The 26467-nt window shown below is 41.2% G+C and overlaps 1 protein-coding gene across 1 annotated transcript; it reads left to right on the forward strand.

Annotated features, from left to right (window-relative positions):
- The first annotated feature begins 255 nt into the window (after window positions 1–255).
- Window positions 256–24767, forward strand: BMP3 (bone morphogenetic protein 3). Its single transcript, XM_050945254.1, has 3 exons — window positions 256–895; window positions 14398–15308; window positions 23050–24767. The coding sequence occupies exons 1-3, from the start codon at window positions 574–576 to the stop codon at window positions 23239–23241; spliced, it is 1425 nt and encodes a 474-aa protein (XP_050801211.1). The 5' UTR covers window positions 256–573; the 3' UTR covers window positions 23242–24767.
- Window positions 24768–26467: the final 1700 nt, after the last annotated feature.

Here is a 26467-nt window from a genome sequence, read left to right on the forward strand (position 1 = left end):
CCCCTTCGCTTTGCCTCTCGCTCGCAGCCGGGTCTGGCCGAGCAGGCGGCGCGATTGGCTGCGGATGACACAGCTCAGCCCCGGGAGCTGGGGGACTCCGCGCGCAGAGCACAAAACTCCGCCAGGCTGCGCCTGCCCCCTCCAAAGCCGGAGCGAGCGAGCAGGGGGAGGTTGCGATTCCGGGCTCCGCTCCACCAGCCGCCGCTGCTTTAGCACCACCCCCTAACCCGCCTGCAATAATAATAACACCCCCCCCCGTACAAAAACCCACCCTGCCGGCACAGAGGCAGGGGAGACCCCCCACCCCAGAGCTCATTGCAAACGCCAGGAACGGCGGCGAGGGTGGGGGGTTGCTGTCCTTATATTTTCGCATGCATGCATTTTTGTGTTAAAGCCTCCTGTCTGCAGGATCCCGGGGTTTGCAGCGCCCAGCAACAGTCCCGCTACAGAGCGCAGCTTCCCCCCCGCAGACTGGTTCCTGGCTGGGGCGGGGGGTGAAGCAGCCGCTGGGCTGGTTTGCTGGCGATCCGCTCTCTGCACGCCCGGCTTTCGCGAGGGCGGGGGCTGGCCAGGATGGCTGGGTCGCCCCGCTCGCTGCTGTGCCTCTGCCTGGGCTGGAGCTGCCTGTGCCTGGCGCTGGGGGACCTGCTGCGAGCTCACCTGGTGGGGCTCCGGAGGAAGGCTGCCCTGGGAGGAGTCACCGGCGGCCGAGCCCGGGCGGCAGGTGAGCTTGGCCGCGCACCGCAGCAGCTGCCGCCGGGCGACAAGGTCTCGGAACACATGCTCCGGCTCTATGACAAGTACAGCGGCGCCCGGCGCCAGGAGCTCCCCAGCCTCCACCCGCTGCACCTCCGGGAGGGCAACACGGTCCGCAGCTTCCGAGCCCTGCCAGCGGGTGAGTATGGCCCTGACCCCCTTGCTCCTCTCCGCCCGCTCAGCTGCTGCCCCCAACCCGCCCCGCAGCCTTGGCCTCCCCCTCCCCTGAGCCCAGGGTGAGTCTCTCGAAATTGTGTCTCTTCGGGGCTGTCAAAAGCAGGGACAGTGAGTGAGGGAAACAGGCACACGCAGCTGAAATGTCAGGAGCTCTTGAGTAAGCTCATCTCTCTCGCCAACAGAAGTTGATCGGATAAAAGACAGCACCTCACCAACTTGGAAAGCCACACAGAGCTTTTCTCACAGGAGGCAGAAACTTCTAACGCTGCCTTTGTGTGACCCCCCAAATATTACCCCCCCCACCCCACCTTGAAACCTGGGAGCCTCCCTCCCGCTGAGGCTTCGTAGATCTATATCTGTTGCGTGGTTGTGACTACTTGTGGAGGGTGGGAGGAGAGAGGTGAAGGCTGTTTGTGTAGCTGACTGCACTGTCATTGAAAATGCAACTGACACTTCATGCAAAGGGGCTGGGGGAAATGGAACAGGCTTTGCACGGGGTATGAGCATGGGGAGAAGCTTGCAGGTCTGCAAAGTGAGAATAACAAACATTGAAACAAAGCAGAGAAGCTCCATATGGAAGCAGTTTACCTATAGTCCGAGATCCATTTTTCTTTTGGGAGTTTGGAGCATGTATTTTGCAGGGCTGGCTGTGCAATACCTTGTGCCAGAGACTTTCTAGCCCTACGTTAGCTATAATCCTCGTGGTGATATGTGTGTCTAATAATCGGTGGATCCTACTTGAGTTTAGAGATAGGTGCTCCTTTTTCAGCAGATGCAGAGATTAATCCAGCTCTGTATCAACACAGCACAAATAGTAACGAATTTGCATATAAAACCAAATATATATAATGTCAAATTGATAACACTTGTATCCAATTCGAGTTAAGGAAATGTCTAGTAACGGTAATAAGCGATCTTGCACTGTAGAAGTCAATAGGAGTTTGGCCAGTGACCTTAATGGGGGCTGGATCAGGCCCATAATTTTAAGGTGCTGATAATGTTCTTACTCTGTCTGAAACCACTATGAAGAGATTTTCCCAAAGCTCTAACATGCACAGCTCCTGAAAAATCCATTCATCAGTGAAAGTTTTAGGATGACAATATAAATACACTCTGGAGCTTTACTGGCCAAATGGCATTTACAGTTAATATGCCATTTAGTCTTTTCAATGCAAAAATCCCCTTTCTAGCTGCCCTGACTTACAATGTCAAATCAAACTGAAGTTGCATGTTTCAGTTGTTGAAAGCATTAGGATTATCTGTGAGCATTTGGCCACTGCACTGCAAACTGCAAGATTTGTCCGTAGTATGCAGGATTTACGGTTCAAGAAAGCAATTCATTGAAAATGAGCGTGTTCTGGAGAATGAAATAGCCATGCACATAAGGCCTTGCAGGGGGTGGCTAACTTTAGCATGTGCATGAGTCTTTGCAGAATCGGGGCCCTAGAGTACATCACATTTAAACTGACAGGGAACGCCAGGGACTGAAACTTGAATGTGAAAGAAACAAACAAGTAGTGCTCCCTACACATATGCCAATATGTCTTCTGATGCAATGCATAGGCTGCATCATATAGATAGTTTAATTAGTGTTTTATCTATTGTGTTCTAACTCTTTACTTTTATGTTGCTAATGCTCCTATCCCTCTGGTAGCTGAGTGCCATATGTGATACAGTACAACCCTGATTAACCAAATATCATAGGGATTTTGGCTAACCAAGGATTTGTATAATTGAGGGGATTTTCGGTGTAATTAACAGGCAGTAGGGGACATGACTCTCTTTTGGCTAACAGGAAATTGCAGATAGTTGATGTTTAGATAAGTTGTACTGTGTATCTCCTAGTAAGTATTATCCCTATAGTTGTTCTATAACTCCTGTTGAACTCTCAGAGTGTTTTGCATATATATTAGGACTGTAAAGTGGCTTTGGGCTCTCTCAGGCAGCTAGATACAGAAATATAATTACTTAAAGTTGGTTGCAGCAAAGGTCTATTTAGTGACAAATACAGGAATAGGAAGATGGTTTTACTTTAAGTACAGTTGTGCATTCAGAATAATTTACCCCTCAGGAGCTCTGCTAAGTGGAGTTTATCTCTTTTTTTGGCATAATTGGGGTTGGGGCTTTAAACTGAAATGCACCAGTAAACCTATCAATAGTGAAAGTCGCTTCTTACTTGGGAATATCTGTCTAAGGAGGGGAAAAAATCTACAGTGCCTATTTTGACACTACTTGTTGGCTTCATGTCCTTTGCAGTTAGTTTCTTGCTGTGAAGTAGCACATTGTTGATAGGCTAGGTTGTTTTTTTATTCTGATCTTTAAAGAAAAAATAAAAGCTAGAAAAATTGCACATCTTTGCTGTTATGAAATTAAGTCAATAGCTAATTTTTTCCTAAGCAGATTGATGGGACTCAGGCTCTGAAGTCACGTAGATGCTTTTGGAAATTGTATCCTGTTTGCCCAAGCATGTATGTACCTTGGCAGTCCACCAAGACTGTGTACCAAAAGAAGCAAGCGTTAACAGCAAAGGGGAAAAAGTAGAATTTGTTCCTGATTCTTTAGCTATCTGGCCATTTCAAGAGCTTTTAATATGTAGGGATCAAAAATACATGCTGGAAACCTGAAATGTAGTTTTGTGATTCCAAACTGTTGTATTCCATTACGCTTCTCCATTCCTGCAATATGTGCCTTGATACAGACACATTACAAAGCCTCATTTACTAATCATATATTTTTCATGACACTAATTGATTGACCCTGCAGTCGTTTCACATGCAAAAGTCCCAATGAAATCGTTGTCTGGGCCTTCACAGCCACCTAAGAGAAGTAGTTTCCCCAACTCGCATTGAAATTCAGTGAACTGGGTGCCGAACTCCCTGAGGCTTCTTTGAAATTCCCAGCCTTTGATTCTTTAAAGGCTACAATACGTATTGGTTGTTAGGGACCTGACTGTGCATACACTGGGCATAGTGCAAACTACTGTGAGTATCCAAATTCCTCTGGAAGCAAGACACTTAAGGCCCAATCCTGAAAATGTTCACTACTTATTTACTACTGTGAGTTGTTCTGTCCAGGACAACCATAATAAGTGTTTGCAGAGTCAGCCCCTAAATCTGTTGGTGTCAGAACCTGTGGACCTGAGGTATGTAAAGATTTCCTTACACTGTTCCAATTAAGCTGCTCCCATACAGTTTTAGTTCTGAGGGACAGGGAATACCTACTTTAAATCCTGCCTGTCCTTTCTTTTTAAAAGCACGCTCTCTTTCCTAACATTAGTCTTCATATGCAAAAGGCTGCAGCCTTTTAAATGTTTCCTGTTGATGCATATGGCCTGATTCTGAAATACACTGAAAAAGGGAATGATACAATCCAGGCTGAGTGGCATTTGCTCCTTTAAACACACCTGATTAAAGGTATTTATTGTTCTAAACCTAGAAGGCCTTTGGTTGAAATCCCATCTCTGCGGTCTTTCTGATTAAATTTATACTGTTACTTGACTGTGGGTGGCAGCAGTCCTATGAACACACTGTTCACTAACCCCTTTCCTCCTCCTCCAATACTTTCACAGTTCAAGTGCCAAAGCAATAAATTTGAAGTGGTTATAAGTTTTCTGACACTTTTATAAGTATTTATGCAAAATATTTAACCAGTTAGGTGTTGTCTTCCCTTTCCCTTAGGATACAGCAGCTCATTTGTAAGGTTATTGATGGCAGAAACTTGCAGTTTTGTAAGACCTTAGATCAAATGATGGGGGAGGATGGCAAGAGGGAAAAAATCTTATATTTATTGAAGGTTAAAAGTAGTTAATATTTGGCGTTTAATGCAGTAGAATTAGGCCACTGACGTTATTTCCCTTTTGAGCTGTTTCCAGATTCTGTCAGCTTGTTGAGACATTCTCCGTGTAAATTTCAACTCTCCCTCTCTTCCCATCCCCACCCCTGTTCTTGTTCATATGACAATATAAACCTCATAGCCACTGTTCCCTGAATAATTTTGGATGATGTCCCTAGCTGACAAGGGACTGATTTTATACTCATGAGACCAGTAAAGCTCCCATGGAAATCAGTGCAGAGTTGCCTGTGTCAGTAATGGGGATGGAATGGAGCCCTTAATAGGACCAGAGCAACAGTTCAGAAAAAGAAATATCCATTAATCTAATTTATAGTGTAACTGAGAAAGGAGGTAGATTAATTTTTCTGAAAAAACAGTTATCAAAAATAACCAATGAGGAGTGAGAAGACATATGGAAGTTCTTGAAAGCTTGCTGTCCACAACACTTTACTTTCATTAAGAAATTTTGGCTACTATACAATATTGATAACATGACATAAATGAAAGTTCTTTGCTAGATTTCCAACTAACCCCGCTGGCAAACATTCTGAACTTTATAAAGATAACATATGTAGTCTAATGAGTCCAAAAATTGGGTACCGTCACTTGAAATCCTACAAATCTTTTAGCCAAACAAAAGAAAGGGCATCACTTTTGAACGCTGTAATCTTACAAAGTGACAAGGGCCGTTAAAAATATGGATGAAAAATGAGTAATGAAAACAAGCTTCATGATTATTGTAAAATTAAAACTTTGCCCTCTCTGGATGGAGTTTTCAGAAGTACTTAAGGAAGTTAGGATTGAAAAGTCCACCCTATGCTGAACTGAAATCCTTTACTTACGGGGGATAATCTTGCAATGGCAGAGAAATGGACTAATTACGTAGTTGTTTTTCATTTCTGATTTTGATGTTTCTTCACATTTTTTTTCATTTAGGCAAATAAAAATAATTTTTAAAAATACGGTTACATAAACTTAAAAGTTAATTGTTGGGTTTTTACATCAGTCAGTAAGAACCTTAGAAGTCCCTCACCAAGTAAAAACAATGAACTAAGTTAAATATGTGAGTATATACATCACATATGATACATTAAGTTGTGTTCTGGCACAATTTCCTCTCACTGACTTGAATGGAGTTATTCTTGATTCTTCCTGTGTATGAGGCTGATCCTGTATAGGATTCAATAGATGTTCAGTCATTGATTTCAATGAGAGCAGGATCAGACCTTAAAATTTGAGAGAAGTCATAAACTTATAGTAGTGAGATATTCATGGGATAAAGTCTGCAGTCCTTGCTCGGGTAAAACTCCTCATTTGTTTCAAAGACAAATTTTGCCACAGTAAGGCAGAGAATATGGCTTATAGTTCTTTGCTTCAGAATGTCCCAAGAGTGAGTTATTCTACATACCACATGAGCTAGAAGACTTAAGCATAAAAGGGGGTAGATTAAGAACAGTACTTCAGCTATCATTGTAAATTTCCTTAGTTTTGTAAACATAAGTCTGACATGTAAACTTGATTTTAACTTAATGGTTTCTTAGTGCTAGTTAAGTGCTATTGCAATCGCATTTGTAAGAAGAAAGATAGGAGAGAGGGAGAAAAAACAATCAACCAACCAAGCGAAAAAACCCCACCTGATTTTTTTTATTGGGTTTCTAGGATATTAGGGGACCATCTCTTCAGCTGGTGTAAAGTGATGTAGCTTCTTTGATTTCAATGGAACTATCTTAATTTACACTACCTGAGGCTCTGGCCCTGAATGCAAAGTTATAACCCAGAATAAACGTTTGTCTGAGTTATCAACCTTGGAAGATGGGACTTCTGAAATACAAACTGAAACATCTTTACCATAGCATCATTAAAGGTGATACTGTCAACTTGAAATGGAGTCAGTTTGTTTTAAAATGTGTTTAAAGTAATTTCAGGTATTACATCAACCCATGAGCCAATTTTCGTGGTTTTATAACCACCTTTTCCTATTTTTAAGACTGTTTTCCTTCCCTTTGTTGTGGCATGAAACACCCACACAAAAAAGCTAGGGAAACTGAGTATAGTGAAACTGACTAATCATTAATTGCAGTCAGACTGAAAACAAAATAAAGAAAACTCTACTCTTTGTCCTCTAACCTCTTTCAGGGGGTCATTTGCAACAGCAGCTTTCAAAACATTCTGATAGAAGTGTGACATAAATAATATATATTTTCAGTTGTTGGTGACCCCTGGAGTCACACCACTTCAGATGAAATACAAACAAAATCAGATTCTTTGCATAAGAAACTTGAAAGGTGAGACATTATGACTTAGCAACGTTGGGCCTGGCACTATAAACTTTCTCTGCTTGGAAATTGATAGGAGCTACACAGGACGAGGGCTTGCAGGATCACGCCCAGAATTTGTTCTGGTTGGTCTAGATTCTGATCTTAGGCTGGATTTATTGACTGCTGTACCTCCATTGACTTCAGTGGAGTTACTCCTGACTTGCACCAGTGTAAGTGATAGGAGACTCAGGCCCCATGTATTATCTAGTTGAAAAACCCACCGTTTAACCAGGTTACTGATATTACCCTTTGTACTACATTGGAGTACACTCACTATGGGTCTGATATTCTTCGCAAAGTGGTGTAAATAAGTAACTCACCTGAAGCAAATTTAATTACAGTACTGTACAACTAGGGTAAACAAGAGGAGAATCAGGCCCTGTATATCCATCAAAGAGCAGATAAAATCACCCTTATGAAATTGGGGTAAAAATTCACAAGCCCAGGCATGAAAATCTACTTATCCGCTTTTACAGATGCTTTTACACACACCTGCAGTTACTTTACATGTGGATTGCAATATTGAGCCTATATACTGGAACAAATCTTTTAAAGAAAGAAGTCCATAGTTCGTGGATGAGCACTATAAACCATATATTACTTTCAGAGCCAGTATGACCTCTGTGTTTAATTTATAAAAGATGTATCATTTACTCACTACACAGTACATTTATGATGTGTAAGATGCATATTAAAATCTTTCCAGGCATAAAACGCCTCCTGTAAATTAGTTACTGAGCATGCAGATTCATTGCTTTTCAGAGTTTTTTTATTATAACTTTAATAGAAGGGTGGGTTTTTTTTAATTCCAGGTATCAACCAATATTACATCTGAAGACTCTTCTTTTAAAAGAATGAATCTGGTGCTATGTTTAACAAAATTGGAAAGTTATTTTGATATTTTTACCTGGATAATTTAGAAATAGCTAAATTAATTGGGGAGTTTGGGAGAAGGTTGATAGGAAGGGATGGGGGAAAGAAATTTTGGCATCAAAAATTATATCCCCAGCCTTGAGCTCTTCTATTCCAAGTTTCAGCTCAGTTGTGCTATGAACCCATGAAAACAGGGTTTTATAATGGAAATGCTGATACATTCTTAACTATATACTGGTACAAGTGAACTGCTTTAATATCTAATTTAAACTATGGATAATGACGACTGTATAGCTAAATAGCCCTCATTATTGCATCCTTTTTCACCCATGGGATAGATTTGGCAGTCCATAAAAATGTCAGTGTATCCTCTATAAAGGTAAACACACCACATGTTAGTGGACTGGTTCCAGCTTATTGATGCCTGGGAATGCCCCTTGTAACATGAATACATGTTTATGCTGGTGATGTCAGTTTTTGCAGGCATGCTGCCTTTTAAAAAATCCTTGTTATGCCAGTAATGGTAGTAGGCAGCATAAACAGCTCTGGGTTCTTGTGGGAGGAAGAGAAAGTACAACAGTCACCTCTGAAGAGTCGTCATGTGCGAAAAGGTACCTCAAGGTGCCATCAGGGGTCCGTTTCCCATTCAAAGTAACTCCACTGGCATCTCTGATATCACTGTGTAGAAACTGAAGGCAAATGCTGACTTGATTAAGGGTGGTGTCTAAACACAGAATATGTCCGTATTTAGTAGTATGTAGAGGGAACCTTCCTGCTATAGGTCGCACAAGGCTTACCCGCCTTTGTGGAGCGCCATCGCTTGTGCTCTTACAGAAAGGAGGTGCCATTTGGCTCTGTGGGAGCTTTGCCATTGATTTCAACGAGGTCAGGATTTCATGCAGGAAAACCAAGACAGCGAAGTTAAATGTCTTGTTCACTGTCATACGGTGAGTCAGTATAGACTGGAAGTTAAGGCCAGGTGAGTCTGATGCCCTAGTGATTGGACCATGTCTGCCTCCCCAGGATATACTGCAAGAATATAAGCAGTAAAGTGTGTGTGTGCAGTGTCTACCACAACGTGGCTCTGGTCCAGACTGGGGCTCCTACATGCTACCACAATACAAGTAGTAACATTAAGTGTGTTTGAAGTCTGTCTTGTCTATTTGAATGTACAAGGAGCTGAAAACCATAGGGCCTGATTTTCCAAAGTGCTGAGCAAGCAGTAGCAAAATCTAGCCACTTCATTTAGATACCTTAATGGGAGCAATCTTCTCCTTTTAAATCTCACTTTGTGGTATCGAGGTGCCAGCGGAGAATCTGGGTCCATATTTTCAGTCAATAAACTGATCTCTCCCTCTGATTATCAGCTTCAGTAACCATATGCAAAGCAGTAATGCTCAACCATTGTAAGACCACCTCTCCCAATGCTGCCTGATCCTAAGAGAAAGCATTGGCAGGAGTGTTGGGCACCGTGCCCATCTCCAGTATTGTAAACACTCCTCTCTGGGCTTTCTCTCTTTGGCATGAAATACCCTGAGATGTGTATTCAGATCTGTTGATGAACATTTCATACACAACTGAAAAGCAACAGGGAAGGATTGACTATGCAAATAGGCAGTGAAGTGTTCTGCCATTTTGTTTGATGTGGAAAGCATATCAGAGGGCTCTTATGATGCTATCACTTGGGAGTGCTTAGATTTTTGACCTCTAAAATGATTTTGTTTGAGATATAGACTGCTGTTTCAAGTAGATTATACTGTCTGTAGAATCTTTAAATCCTCTTATTGGGAGGAGGCAGTGTGGCATATAAAGCACTGAACTGGAACTCAGGACACCTGCAATCGATTAGCAGCTTTGAGATCATCTAATGAAAAGTGCTGTATAATAGCTCAGTGGTATTATCAGGCCTGATTTCATTTAAACCGCTCTGCCATGTAAATGAGAGTCATTCCCAATGTGTCATTTTTAAATAATTATATTTATTTTACTAAGAAACCTCTTAGCCGTTATTCATATGCTAAAGGCCAAATCCTCAGCTGGTATAAATCAGTCTAACTATTGAAGTCAGTAGGGAGAGAGGCTGATTTACACCAAAGGCTGGTCTGGTCCATGACTGTACAAAACTAAAAATATCCTACAGGATTTTTCTATTCTGTAACATGCTCCTCAGTAGCTCTTGATTTTTAATCAAGATTTTGGACTGTAGTGTTTGTGGGCGCCAGTGTTTAGTAGCTTAAGTTCTTTGGGTTTAAGAGCTGCTGTCTCATTGTGAGATCAGTGAGAGTTTTACCTGAGAAAAAAACTGCAGGATCAGGTATCTTGTGGCTAAATCCTCTTTTAAATCTTCATCCTTTGTTTGATGCTTCAGGGCTTTGTTTTAATTTGTCCGCTGCCCATGCTTTGAAATCCGTTATCCCTGCTGCATGATTGGTGAATTGGACTCTGTTCCCAAGCAATGTCAAACCAAGACATACATTGTTGTGTATTTTTTGTTTTAATCTGATTCTAAAACCAAATACATAACACATCAGTGACAATAGCTAATAGTCAGGCAGCACCAGTTACATGCAGGTGGAAAACTGGATTAGTTAGTTGCATAAGTTAGTTGTATGAAAGCAGCACCATCTGTTGGTAGCTCGTGATGTTTACTGTTAATTTTTTTAAGTAAGAGTGCAAGAATGGCTTGTCTGGTTTTGTTTGTTAATCAAAATACATATTGCCCCGTTCATGTGTATTACAAACCAGTTAGTTTTTCTTTCTTTTTTTTTAAGCAAGAGCAGATTAATTTGTGTTTCCATTTTCTTTTGTTCCTAGATTCTGAACTGTTACTATTTTTGTTAATTGCTAAAATCCCAAAAGAAAAACTTGATTCTGCATGTAAAAATAAGCTCAAACAGCAGATACACTCATGATAACATAATTTTCCATAGAAGTAGATTGATGTAATTCATTATTTGTAGATATATCTATTATTCATGTGTCCATACAGACCCCAACGGAGATCAAGTGGTCATGTGCTAGGTGTAGCACAGACCAATAGTAAGACACTGTGCCTGCCCTGTTCGTAAAATAAAATAAAGTAGGATCTCATCTGTTGAAAACAGAGTCTTCAGGTAATGATTCATAGACACAAATTGGGTGAATCTCAAAGCATTGTGCAGTTTAGTTCAGTTAGGTCATCTTCCAGTTGCTTAGATTACCTGAACATCTCGAATCCACAAAACCCGTCAGGAAAGCATGTGAAAACAGGTTCTTGTCCATGTGGGATTCTCAGTTCTTCCTTCTGGGTCATAAATTTGCATGAACTATTCTTTCTTGTCTTTGCAGAACAATGAGCGTAATAGAATAGTTGTTTTCCATCCCTTACCTGCGCAGTACCCGCTTTTCCTAAAACTCTTCGGCTCTATTAGCAAGAGATGGGCTAGATGTGTGTTTTATTTCGTTTGCTGGCTTTATTCAGACCTTACTGGCAATTTTGATGTTGCCAGTCAGAATCTGGAAGCCCAGAGTTCCATCTGCTCCCAAAACCCCAAACTTTTTGGAAGATTGGTGGCAGGGGGGGCGGAAGTGTTGATTTGTGTTCAGTTGAAGTGCTTGAGCAAAGGTTAATATCAGCAGTCATTTTCCCTTTATCCAAAGACCTGCTTGTCCCTATTTACATGAGCACTTGTGAATTTTATTTTTGTCGTTCCTTTTAGATGAAAGAACTCTTTCAAAACCCTGTGAGCTAAAATCCCTCCTCGGACTCTTGAGAAGGTGGATTGCCATGATGTCAAAGAAGGTTTTAACTTAATGTTCCCTTGTTTTTCTAATGTGTTAGTTTGTTTCCAGTCCTTTTGGGGGCTGTTGCATATACACGTTTCACTATAGCTGTATTTTCCATCCAGCCGAGTTTTACAGCTCTCCAGTGTTTCTTAATGCTAGAATCTATATTTCTGCCAGTTTGACCAATATAAACGTCATCACAATCTGAGCATAGAACTTGTTTAAAGGAAAACCTGCTGTTGCTCGTTGAGACCCAGTGGAATTGCTTTTACGCTTATAATCAAAACACAAGCTTAAATGCCCTGGTGACTCAGGGCCCCTGTTGTAAGTGTGTCTTTGGGTTGTGCGAGATACCTGTTAGACTGACCTCTGTAGTTTCAAAGCCATGGAAATCCCCCTTTCCACAAGAACCTGCTCATTGGCACAATAATATTGTGCCTATATGGAATTATTGCCCTTGCTTTATTTCCTTGTTGCTCATGCATTCAGGAAAGAGGGTGTGTTTGACCCTTCCACTCCAATAACATGGATGTCTTTTCTCATTAATACCTTGCTTCAGATCTTGATTCTCCTTTAGCAGCCTCTCCCTATCTCTCAAACATTGTGCACAGGTTGTTTTCGACTTCTGCACCTTGAAATGTGACATCATTTAATGCACTGGGTCAAAACGTGACCTGCTTATTCTGGAGGAAAGTTTATGCTGTGGACTGTGGTCTGCATTAAAAACAGGATGCTGTAAGAATGCCATTACCTTGTAATAAAGATCTGTAAAATACCATGTCATGGATTATCCAATCGTGCAGAAATATTTCTTCTCTTATTGCCTTACTCAAACCTTAAAATAACCATACTATGGCTTCTGATGTACTTTCCTGGGCTGGTGGGACTAAAGAGAAAACCTTTTGCTTTTCCACATTTTTAGAGGCTTGCATTATTTTTACTTAGATATGTTTTTGATTATTCTCCTAATTTTGTAGTTGTTGCTGTTCCAATCTCTATCCCACTGGACCTGAAGTGCACTAACACGGTGGTTCTCAACCATGGATGCATGTACCCCAGGGATACGCAGAGATCTTCCAGGGGTACATCAACTCATCTAGATATTTGCCTAGTTTTACATAAAAAGCACTAGCAAAGTCAGTACAAACTAAAATGCCATACAGACAATGACTTGTTTATAATACTCTGTACTATACACTGGAATATAAGTACAATATTTATATTCCAATTGATTTATTGTATAATTATATGATGAAAATGAGAAACTAAAATTTTTTTCAGTAATAGTGTGCTGTGACACTTCTGTATTTTTATGACTGATTTTGTAAGCAAGTAGTTTTTAAGTGAGGTGAAACCTGCGGTATGCAAGACAAATCAGACTCCTGAAAAGGGTACAGTAGTCTGGAAAGGTTGAGAACCACTGTTCCAGCATGCCGGGAACCAATCTACAAATACAGGATGAAATTTACCCTGGTTAAAGGGCCAGCTAGGGTTCTATTCTGAGTGGGATTTACATGATATGTAGACTTTGTGCATGGGCCCTGATATAGCAGAACATTTATAGTGCTTAACGTTCGTTTGTTTTTAGTTTTTGAAATTTACAATATCTTTAATAAGGAAGTGTAACACATCCTAATTTATATTAGCAATTATCCTGGCATATTGAACCCCTAAGATTCTGAATGACAGCTAGACACTAAGCAAGAAATAAAGATCAAAAAGTATTGTCCCCATTTTACAGATGGAGAGCTGAGGTGCAGTGAGATTAAGGATGGAATTTTCAAAGGAACCATTGAAATTCAATGGGATTTGGGTGCCTAACTCAATTGGGCACCTTTGATAATCCCAACCCAAGTGGCTTGCCTGAGGTCACACAGGAAAGCTGGGAATTGAGCCCAACTCTTCTAAGTTCTAGCTGATTCCCTACACCCATCCTCCGTTGGTAGGAAGACATTAGGGTTGAAGTGAATCATACTGGTAAGTGAATGTTTTGAAGCTTGAAAAGACTGACCTGAAGCCTAGTGAAGTCAACTAGGAGTCTTTCTATTGACTTCAGTGGGTTTTGGATGAGGTCTAAACTGCAGCTGCCCATGCCAGACCCGTCTCCTGGACAGAGAAAGAACGTTTGTTCTCTAGGGATGTCAAGCTAGCCATTTGCACACATGCTAAATAAACACACATTAAAAATACACTTGGCTTTCAAATTCCTGGATGTTCTTTTGCAGTCTTCAGTGTATCCTTTTAAGCAGTCCTGCTTCTTCTGACATCTTTTGCTTCCTGACCTCAGAAGGGTGCAGTGTGGATGCACTCGTTGATATGTGCTAGGCACTCAAATATTCTAATGATGTATAAGTACCTAGCTAGTTTCCAAGTTCAGTTAATCCTTGGCCTCTCTCCTGAGGTTGCCAACAAAACTGCTAGTTGCCGTTGAAGTTTCGCTTGGCCGATGAGAACTGAACAGTAAAGTGTGTTCTTTAAAATCAAACACTGGGTGGGGAGGACTGTATGGGGATTGTGTATTCAAACGAAATGGTCTGCTCCTGCTCCCATTAAAATCAGTGGGGAATTTTCCATCGGAATAAGTGAAGATAATACAAAGCAACAGGTAACACTGGCCCTTTGGTCTTTCGGGGTGTTAGAATTTCCTGTGTTCTCATGTGAATATTTATTCTTCTAGGGAGCCCAGGAAGCAAAGAGCCACATGTTTTTAATCTGACCTCCCTAACCAAGTCTGAAAATATCCTGTCGGCTTCATTGCATTATTACATTGGGGACCTACTAAATGCTACTTGGAGTTGTCCCCGATCCAGAGGCTGCTCTCGTCATGGACACAGGAAACCTGAAATTCAAATAGATCTCTCTGTGTTGAGCTTTCCTTCTGATGGAAACCAAACTCGAACCCTGGGACGTTTTCTAATAAATGTTTCCATGGCCTATCGGGATGTCCTTTCCTGGCAGTGGAAGGACATTACTCATGTCCTGAGTGAGGCGAAGCAGAATGATGAACTTCTGATTGGTGTGAAAATGGCCTTGACTGGCCGCTATTCCCGGAGGAGGGTGCCGTCCTGCTATGAACCTTACATTCTGGTGTATGCCAATGACTCTGCTATTTCAGAGCCAGAGAGTGTTGTCTCTAGCTTGCAAGGACACCGTAAATCCCTGGTTGAGGGTTTCCCCAGACCCGAAAGCCACTCAAAGAGCAGCCTTGGTGAACAGCGACGGAAACGTTCCACCAGCATCTTGTTGCCCTTGCAGAACAACGAGCTCCCAGGTGCTGAGTACCAGTACAACGAGGGTGAGGGGTGGGAAGACAGGAAATCCTACAAAACCCTCCAGCCGCGGCTGTCAGAGAGAACAAAGGGTAAGAAAAAGCAGAGAAAGAACAACCACCAGAAGAGCCAAACGCTCCAGTTTGATGAGCAAACCTTGAAGAAGGCAAGAAGGAAGCAATGGAATGAGCCGAGACACTGTGCACGGCGCTATCTCAAAGTGGATTTTGCAGACATTGGCTGGAGTGAATGGATTATTTCCCCTAAATCTTTTGATGCATATTACTGCTCCGGTGAATGCCAATTCCCCATTCCAAAGGTAGAGTACTTTTTCCCCCCACTGTCTTATTCTCCTTTCTCCAGAGAGCAGGAAAACACATTCAGGTTTTATGAACTGCACATATTTATTTACATTAGTAAAATCCAGCTTGGCTCCTATTAAGCTCTAGAATGTAGGAAATAAGTAATTTTTTATATCTGTTCTGTAAAGGGTAGTTGTAAAAATGGCTGATATGAAGTTAGAATTGCTTTATGCAAAGATATAAAATCAAAGTTATATAGCAGAATTATTTTTGTCCAGAATCCAAATGTGCTGTAAATTGCTTATTGGGTAATAATGTGTGAACTGGTGACCGTCCAGTTTAATCAAGCATAATAAAGGACTGATCCAACAAATGCTTATGACCAAGTGTAGGTAATTACTACACTAATTACCCTACTGAGTTAGTCCCAATAGAAACCGGTGAATGGGACACTCGGCATAGTAAGTACTATGCTTGGTAGTTAATATTTGCAGGGTGGGGCTCTAAAGTGGCTTGGAAAGGGGGAGGAGGGTGTAGAGTCCTGGAAGTAGACTCTTGAGTATCAGCCAAGGAGCTAATTAAATGAAAATCATAACAGTTATTTGCTAAAGAACTGTATCCTCTGTCCAGTGCCATCCTGAGACACATACATAAGCTCAAGAGACCTGATCCTGGAACCCTTTCTTTACAGAGTTGCCCCTATGGCTTTGAGTAAGGATTACTCTGGTGAGTAAGGGTTCCATGATCTGGCCCTGTTGCATGAGCTTGACTTCTTGAAATCAGTTGGCCAAATTTATTTCTGGTGTAGCTCCACTGGAGGTCATACCCACATCTCGTAGCCTACCAAGGCCGCAAAGTGGGATGCAGTATGTAACAAAGACCCAAAATGGGGCGAGGTGGGGGGGACACACAAATTATTCCTGGTATCTGGAAACTACAGTAGATGTAGGGTTCATTGTTCTTGCCATAGCCTTATCTTCTCCATTTTCTCTTTTTCATGTAACTAATTGCCAGCACTGAAAGCAAAATGATTTTAAATCGATGTGGAATTTTGGGATTAATCGGAACGATGTCTTTTTTTCAATGAAAGACAGATGAGATGTATGGTAACATCCGGGATAATTTAGTCCAATATGGGCCTGATCAGGAAGCCTTTACTTATGTGAGCAGTTCTGTTGATTTCAGGGAGACTGCTCACTTGAATTAAGATTGCAGTATCAGACTCTAAAACTTGGAGGCCTGGCTTCAGTTTTGTGCCTTTGCTGAGAGTTCAAAAGGAAAACGAGGTTTGCAATGTTCTTGGAGCCATGTTATTAGAAAGAACTGGTGGATGAGGTAACCTCTTTAATTGAACCAACTTCTGTTGGTGAAAAAGACAGGCTTTCAAGGGCCCGGTAGAGCTCGAAGACTTTTCTCTTTCACCAACAGAAGTTGGTCCAACAAAAGGTATTAACAAGATTGTTTTTCACTGGTAGTAAAACATTCTACTGGGTCTTTTTGGCTTCTCCCTCTGTGATTGATAGCATCCATGCTCCATCATACCTGTATCCCCACAGATGGTTTTGAAAAAGACCCTTAACTTTAGCAGCAATTTGACCTGGACTTTTTCCATGTTAACTTTAAGGACATTAAGTTATAGCAATGCCTTGGGCATTACTCTGGTTAAGGCTGTGTCAGCACTTCCAATTTCAACCTTGTTTATAAGGATTTTAAATGCAACTGTAAAAAATTTGCTCTGGGGATTGACCTTGGCCCAAGAGCAAATAATTCATATATGTAGCAATATTTGAAATAGATTTTAATTTACGGGAATGCAAAAACAAAAATAATTTTTAAACTAATTCTCTCAGCTGCTCCTTCTACCTGGAAGCTCTTTACATTTTAAACTAATTTGGGCATGTTGTGAGCCGTGTAATATGGGCAAACAGATGGATATTTTGAAAGAAGCAAAACAAACAAGGAAAACAATTTTAAGCCATCAGTTATTCTGTGTGAGACTGCTCCAAACCCCACTGGAAATCTTCTACTGACTTCTATGTGATTTGGATCATATCTTACAACGACGACACTATTTTTCTATCTGTGGACAATAGTTTTTTTCCCTATAAATGCTACACTTCAGTGTGCTGGTGTAGAAACTACATCTGCCTAGCTAAGTGGACCAGTTCCTTGGACATTGTTTAGGGTCTCTAGATTTAAAAAAATAGTATTTTCTGCAGGGCTTCAGATCCTCAAATGTATTTAGGCACCTAAGTCCCGTTAATTGCAATGAGAGCTAGGTGCCTAAATACTTTTGAAGATCTGGGCCTTCAATTCCCAGTGAAGAGTAGCTCAGCTCTTGGTGGAGTGTAACAGTTCACGTCCAGTAAGTAACGTGCCATTTCAAAACTCTGTATTCGCCTGATGACCCCGTGATAGCTTGGTAAGAGGGCGCCTGTGTTGTGTAGCAGGTAAATGGCACGTAGGTTGTTTTGGTTTTTTTTTTTTGAATGTGGAGATCCCAAGGCAAAAGAAAAGTCCCTTTATCTCACAAACTGCCAAAACCCAGAAAATAGGAAGGGTGATAAGAACATGGACCTTTTGTACCTAGCATCTTCTTTGTGTAGCACCCTGAAGGGCCCTAAAACACTTCACAAACCATGGGCCTAATTCCCATGGCCTTGCACCTCTGGTAATGAAAAGCAAATACATATCTCCCATTCTGATGTGATCATTTTACTATCAAAACTAGTTTGTATTCACTGCACTAGTGTAAATCACTACAGGAGGTGCAAAACCTAGAGTAAGGGAGCAAAGAATCCTGTGGCACCTTATAGACTAACAGACATTTTTGGAGCATGAACTTTTGTGGGTGAATACCCACTTCGTCAATTGCATGAATACCCACATGCATCTGACGAAGTGGGTATTCACCCACGAAAGCTCATGCTCCAAAACGTCTGTTAGTCTATAAAGTACCACAGGATTCTTTGCTGCTTTTACAGATCCAGACTAACACGGCTACCCCTCTGATACTAGAATAAGGGATTGCTCACCATCAAACCGGGTCTAAGGTGGCATCCGTTCTGCACTAGGCATGCCGCTCAGCAGTCTGGAGAAGGGGAAGGGAAGATTAATTGGTTCTCACAAAGCTGCTATTTGACGTCTAGATAAGCTAAAGGGAGACTGTGTGCTTACCTGGATGTCAGAGAAGATTTCCCATCTTTTTCCAATTTACCTGAGAAACCGTAGTGGTTTCTTAACAGTCTTCTTTAAACACTTAGAGTCAAATTCATGCTCAGTGAAAGCAGTTGTGAGTCCACGGAGGGTTGAGCGCAGTTGCATGAGATCTTAATTTGGTTCTGAAAGCTAAATGCACTTCACAGTAACGGCTGCTATTTATTGTATATATTACTTGGTGCCCAGTAGTCTGAACTGAGGTTGGGGCCCCATTGCGATAGGCCCTGTACAAACAAGTAAGAAAGAGTCCTTGCCCTGGAAAACCTTCAAGTTTACATAGATGAGGTGGACAAAGAAGGACCATTAACCCCATTTTACAAGCGGGTACATGAGGCACAGAGGAATTAAATGACTCATCCAACATCACACAGGGTGTGTGTGACAATCATGAACTAAATCCAGATCTCCTGAGTCCAAGGTCAGTGCCGTAACCACAAACCCATTCTTCACCTCTAAACATGTTTTAGAAGACTTGGTACAAATGTAGGGCTTGAGCCTGCATTGCTTAAGCATGCAAAGCTCCCGCTCTTGGAGTACACAAGGAATGTCGGATTGGCTCCTTAACGTAAACTTAAACGTGACCTCTGAATAACTCTTTCCTGTGTACAGATGGAGTGTATCTAGTTTATTATTAGTGTCATGCCTCTGGTTCCGTGAAAGTCAACAGCAAATTCCCCTTGATTTTGGGATCCAAGAACTGCCTGTTGTGCACGTGCAGTGTGAAATACAATCTGCACCATGTGAGCCAAAATTCACTTCGGTTTTCTAGTGAGAATGAAGATTCGACACATGAGAAGGAGAAACAGGCAGGTTGAGAGCCATGTAGTATTTTTGATCCATGCGCACGACTCCCATTGACATTCATGAGAGCTGTGCATTTGCAAACTAATACTGTAGCTGTCAGGTAATACCAGAAATTTATCTGTGCTTATGGTTATACAGTGGCCCTTCGGTGAAGGAGAACTGAGCTCCATCTAGCCTGGTTGGCAAACCTGTTGGGTAATTAACAAAAGATGCGTCTCTTCCCCTCCTACCCCCACCCCCAATTCCCAGCCATACCCTCTCCCTGTTTTGGTTAAATGGTTAGAGTGCTGTCAAACCCATATGTGCTGAACTTGCGGAATACTATAGAGCATACAGGCCAGACAGTCACTCTCCCAGGTCAGGAATGAAAGCTTGTCGCTGACATCATTCTCTCCACTCCTAATACATCTATAATGAAATTCAACGGGGCAGCAAGTCTCTCAAGAATGCATGCAGCTTAGCAGGTGCAGCCCTAACCACAGCTGGACTCATTCACAGATCTGGCCATTTGGAGGTTACTGGGTTTTTCCCTTACCCCACTCCTCCTCTAAGAGAAAATCTCATGTGAGATCCAGCCTGCTTTTCATTAGTAGGAACCAGACAGAGCAGGCTGCCTTCAGGCAAAGGTGACGTAACACTCTCTATGCAGGGTATATGCCAGTTTAACCCTTTCCGTTGGGAATTTTAAAATGCTCAGCTTTGGCCAGACTTTGCTGCCGGTGAAGTTGGCCATTGACTTCAGTGAGAGCAAAGTTAGCCCAAGCCTGAGCGCCTTGAAAATCCCGCCCTAAAGATTTCGGGGCTGTGTATTTTCTGTGGGCTAGAGGGTAACACACAAGACATTTCAGATATTTAAGGAAATAGGTGTGATCCGCCCAGTACCAAATAATGTTGACACTTACTGAGACTCTTTGCCAGATGATCGACCACACCCAAAGCTGTCTCCCATGGGAGGCCTTTACTCGGAGCACTTTTGGAATCAATCCTGTAAACAGACGTGTACTTCAATCTGTTTAATTCAGAGCGTTATTAAGATGCAATTGTATATTTCAGTGCTCCATCCAAAGTGAGTAGTCCAGGGTTTGAATTTAAAACCTCACCCAGACTGAGTCAGATCTAGTGATTAGCTGAACTGAAACCTCAGCTATTAAGGACGGGCATTATACCCTAAACCAGGGAATCTTTGCTCTCCTCTTTTGTGTGACATAATTATGGCTGATAGTTTCAAACTTGACCAAAGGAAACCATAAGAGTGGGGAGAAATGCAAAGTCTTTAGGAAACTAAACTAAAACACCAAATAGCAACTTTGTTAAAACTGATTAATCTTCACTTCCCCTCCTCCAGACAGTTGAGATGCATTCCAAGTGCAGAACGGCCACCACCTTAGACCCCATTTCAGTGATGACGAGCAATCCGTGATCCTCTAATGCCTCGCACCTGATGTAGTGAGCTTGCGGTAGCACAGGTTCCCTGTCCGAAGAGCCATTCAGGGCTCCCAATAAGAAGCTCAGCGAAAATATGAAAATCCATTTTCAGTTCCTATCGATCCAATAGACACTGTGGCTATTTTATCAATAACAAGATTCTTATTGGTTTTTTTGTGAGAACTATAGGGACCCCAGGACATCGAGGGCCATAAGCTCCCTTTGATTTTTGTGCAGAATGCTGATTGAGAGCTGTGTGTCTGGAACAAGGGTAGAATACAACCTTAACCTTATCTATCACCTGCTTTCTGACTTCACAATTTATACAAAAATCTTAGGCCGTGGGAGCACTGAAATTTTAAAATGCTCTATAAAACGTTGCAGAGGAAATCACAGTCTGTCTTTAAAAAGCTGTCTCGCTGCAGGATCTCCGAGTCTGGATAACTGTACTTTTGAGCAGTCCCTTTTCAACCATATTTGGCTTATGGCTATAAAGAGGGCTCTGCTTAGAATTCATGGCTTATAAGGCACTCCGCCATGCCTTATTGCACTGGGGACATGGAGGTCTGTGGTAGTTTTGTTCTATTTAAAATCATAATAATGTAAAGCTTATTGAAGCTTCCTGCAAGAAATTAAAAAGAGAATTTTACCGAACTTCGTGTTTAAGAAAAAAAAAGGGGGGAGTGTCTTGCTGCAGGTAGATACAGAGAGCTTCCTGCAAGGTTCTGAGGCTCAGCTCCTTAAAGGTATTTAGGCACTTAACTCCCACTGATTTCAGTGGAAGTTAGGTGCTTAAATATGTTTGAAGTTGTGAGCCTGACTGCCCTCAAATTTAACTACCTTAAAATGGAGTTAGAGGAACTCAGGATGTGTCCCATGCATTGCTCAGTCTCTGAGTACTAGAATAGATTTTTCAGTGGTAGAATAGAAGGGGGAAAAAAAGTTTGGATGATGTTAACCCTAACAAAAAAATAGTGGAATGTTCCCAAATGGATCCTTTTGAATCTTGCATCAAATGGTTCCTATCCTCGCTGAGAATAGTTCTAGCAACATAATATGGAAAATGTCCATTCTGACTCATTGTGGTTGGAATTTAAGGCTCACCTATCTCTGAGATAAAGCAGAAGAATACAGTTGGTGTTTGTTTGCTTAAATGGAGCAGGTTGGAAATCCATGCACACCGCCAACATAACTACAAATAGATATTCCTAATTATATTGCGTATATGACATAATGAGCCAGAATCTCCAAATTTTTCCAGTGCTTTTTCAGTGGAAAGTCACTTGGGCCTGCAAATCAGGTAGCTAGATGTCTAATCCCTGTGACTGATTTTTACAGACACACATTCTATCTGTTGTGTCAGGAAAATTGCAGGCACTCTGAATATTTGGCCCACTGAACCTTATAGTATACATGCCTGACATTTGAGTAGGAGTATTTTTAACTCTGTGATTCCCAGGTTTTAGGTCTGAGATGAGTTATAAAATGAAGTTCTGAACATCTTTCTTAAAGGACAGTATCAACAAAAAAAATCATATTCTTGTTGGGTTTTGTTGTATTACTGTGTTTTCCCATGTTACTAGTACTGCTACTTCAGTTACTGAAAATGAAAGTATTTTTAAAATCTTGTTCTAAGTTTGTTTATTCATATTGGACAATGAAGTTAGCTCAGTCAATTTTGTTTTCTAGTTGAAGTCAGTGGCCAAGTTCTGCTCAGTTATAGAAATGTAATTCCAGGTACCTTCAGGTTTGCGACTGAGAGCAGAATTTTGCCTTAGTGTAAATAGGTTTACTACTGATGGAATTTGTTGGGTCTAATTGTGCAATGATGTAAATGGTGTAAGTTACAATCAGATACATTTATACCCACTTACACTGCTTTTCTGACTAAGCTACATCCGGCATATAATTTACAACTTGGTCTATATGTTTTTCATGCAGCGGTTGCCCCTAGATGGGGTGTGTCTCTTGAAAAGGCAAGAAGTTAAGGGCCACTTTCTTCAGAGTAAGAAAACTCTAGCTGAATTGTAGAGCAACAGTGACACCCAGTGGCCAGTAAAATTAATCCAAGAATGGTATTCCCTGAAGATATCCCAAGGGGATATACCATGATACTTGAGAACAGTCTTTAAAAGAGGTATTCAGAATTGCTGCCGCTAGCTAGCCTTTTTGACTCATCGCTATCTTTCTTCAGGGAATTGGCTATATTTTGTCCTAGACAATGAAACACAGTGTTACCATGTAAACAATACAGTTCTATTTTAACATGCACCTTAACATTTCCTTCTCTTCTTGTTCTTTCTTCTGCAGGTCTTGAAGCCGTCGAACCATGCCACCATCCAGAGCATAGTGAGAGCAGTTGGGGTCATCCCTGGTATTCCTGAGCCTTGCTGCGTCCCTGACAAAATGTCTTCTCTCAGCATCTTATTCTTTGATGAAAATAAGAACGTGGTGCTTAAGGTCTACCCCAACATGACAGTGGAGTCCTGTGCATGCAGATAACATCCCAAATGAGCCCTTTGAAATATCTAAATTGAGCTGTTGCTTTTTCTTTTCTCCCCAGCCAATGCATTTCATTCAAAAAATAGTTTTATAAACAAACCTGAATAAGAGAGAAGATACTGAATGGAGATATCCAGGCAGGGGAACTTAAACTTAACTCACCCTTGAATCTGACTGCGATGTAAGCTTTAGGGACTGGGGCTAACTATTTCTGTTGTAATGTACAAATGAAAAGTGAAATTTACAAAGACTGTTCGGGATTTTTTGGAACTGGCAGGAGGACAGCGGTTGATTTATTTTTGTACAAGGCTTTGAAAGCGGCAGCTGCTGTTTGATTTATTTTTTTTTGTCTCTGTTCTTCTATTGACTAATGGGGAGGGAGATTAAGAAATACATTATACATTTGAAGCTAGGCCTTGGGTTACTGAACAGCTCAGCAAGTGCTGAATAACCTGAACAAATCTAACTTATCCTAAGAGCCTTAGAAAATTCAACTTAAACATTTATTTCCTTGATATGACATCATTGATTTCATGTGTATATTCATTGTTGTTTAGCATGTTCTTCAGAATTCAGACCATGTGACATTTCTCCCCTCGATTAGATAATGTAAGTCCCATTTATGCTACATGAGAAGTTGTGATGTCACACAGAGAGGTTTTTCTCTCGTGCCAGAGTATAGTGGGAAACAACTGACCCAAAAGCCTAGCACAGTGATTTTCAACCTGTGGTCCACAGATCTCTGGGAACCTGCAGATTATGTCTAAGGATGCTAAAGGGAGTTCTACCTCCATTTGAAATTTTTTAGGGGTCTGCAAATGAAAAAAGTGGTTAAAAAGTCACCAGCCTAGCAAAATGCAAGTATCATACTCAACAAGACAGCTGGCTGAATAATGAACAAATATTTTATCTCATGTGTGCAGATAGTCCTTAAGGAACTCATAAATGTCTAAAATTATAACATGAAATTTGCTGAATAATTCTTTCTGTAGCTTATTTGTATGAACTTAATTGATTTAGTTTGTTAGCTAGTTCTGACTGGCTACAGAGGTCAGGTGGTATTGTTTCCATTCCCTTATTGGATATATGTTGCTTTTATCAAATTGCCAGTTCAAAATTTGCTCCATGAGAGTTTTCTCTAATAAATACCTAAAATGTGGCATTTCCATGAACATTCCTGCCTGTAAATACATTTGCTAGAACAGCTGAAGAAAGTGAATTCTATGGCCCATAAACACAGTTGGAGAGATTTCACTTTTTACTGAAGGGAATATATTCATGGAAACATTTCTGAGGTATTTGCCCAACTCCTCCTTTTCAGCAACATGAAACCTAGAGACACAGATGCTTTTGAAAGAGACTTCTGCCGGTCAACACTTGAAAGAACAATAATTTAGTTTATTTAATTTGTTAAAATTAATTCTGGTCCCAACCTTCCATTTTTTCGAAACCCACGTCAGTAACTAACTTTGTGAAACTGCATCACTAATCGTAAAATATTCACATTTCCTGACAAGGGGACAAATTCTCATAACCGAATCCCTTCACAGCTCTCATGGCAGCTGAGAGCTGTACTGCTGTGTTAAGTTTCCCACTGTACTGAAGTCATCAACAAGCTTCAGTGGTGCTCAAGTTAGTTTGAAAACTACCAATGATAATTTACTGTTGAGTCATCAGTGCCATCATGTTTGCCAACTGGATGTGTGTCTGCAGGTGTGGAGAAACATAGACAAAGTTCCATTGAAAAATCGGTGGGAGTTTTGCTTCAGAAAAAATTGTAGATTAAGTCCTTAATTTGCTGTGGGCCCAAAGCTCATTCATTATTGGTATGAATTGGGGCCAGATCCTCAGCTGGTGTAAGCTCAGTGGAGCTATGTCAGTTATGACCATTTATACAAGTTGAGGATCTAGTCCCTAAAGTCATAAAAATTCAAGTGTTCCGAATTTTGCCCTAGAGGGGGAGTTCCAATGAACTGTAACAGAGATCAGTAGAAATGTAAGCCTCTAAGACGCAAACCAGGGATGTGCAACCCCTGTGTTCATAAACTCTGCCTGTTCGAATTCCTTAATAGTTGATGTACTTCCATGTGTGGCAGAAGAGTTAGCACTGAAATGTGGTGAGTTATGTCTGAACAGTTGCGGGGGGATGGGGGGGGAGGAAGGAGAGGGCCACATTTTTCTGATGCAAAGGGAAGAAAGATGCAGACAGAAAGATCCTTCCTTCACCCAACAGATTCCTGAATTGCTGCTGGTGGAAGCAAGTGTGTCTGTCTGAGAGAGAGATCCTCCATACAGCATAAATGGAAAGATTTAAAAGGACAATTCAAAGTACCCAAGTCCCCATATTCTGTGAGGATTGCCTTGAACTTTAACTATTGGCCCAATCCTGCATCCATTGAAGCTACTGGGAGTTTGCCATTGAGTGCACGGGACCCAGGACTGGCTCCCACTAACACACATCAGCCCTTGCCGAAGTAAAATGTAGATGGTTTCTAAATAAACTCCCTCCCTACTAGCTGCAAAGAAAAAATTCATTTTTATCAAAAAAAGGGTACATCAAAGGCTGCTAACAACAAACCCTGACCAGCTCTAGTCACTAACCATTAGCGAGACTGTCAAAAAGAAAATTGCGCAGAGCATTAGTGGGGAGCCGAGTCAGTAGTTTTGATATTTTTCCCTTTAGGTTTAGGTGCCAGCTAAAGACAAATAGTTTCTTTCCCATCTCTTCCCATGTAATATTGTCGATGATCATTAGGGGCTAAATTCTTTATTGTGATATGCACCCACACTTTCCATTGAAGACAATGGGAGCCGTTCACCTGTACATGAGGGTGGAACTTGTCCTAAATTTGTCTTTAAATATTGCAATGTTTTTCTTTCTACAATTTGTGCCACACACTACAGTAGGGATGATTCATTTACCAGCTGCCTTCCAGAAAGCCTGCAATTCTTAACAGTTCTGTATTAAGGAAGTGGTATGCAATTGTCTCTGCCAATGTATGTATCTACTTTTATTAGGGGGGAAAAAGCATTTATTCTTGTTATTAAGGAATGGGGACTATTTTATGCTATTGACGTCATTAACGTGGAATGGAGAAATATATTATTCTACAGCTAGCCAGAATTTTTTCACAGCAGTTTGGGTGGGGAGGGAATGTTAGAAAATTCTTATTCTAGGTTTTATAACTGCTGTGTGTGGCTGAGAGAGTGAACAACAGATTCATGG

Source organism: Gopherus flavomarginatus, chromosome 3 (genome assembly GCF_025201925.1).
Source record: "Gopherus flavomarginatus isolate rGopFla2 chromosome 3, rGopFla2.mat.asm, whole genome shotgun sequence".
Classification (NCBI taxonomy): domain Eukaryota; kingdom Metazoa; phylum Chordata; order Testudines; family Testudinidae; genus Gopherus; species Gopherus flavomarginatus.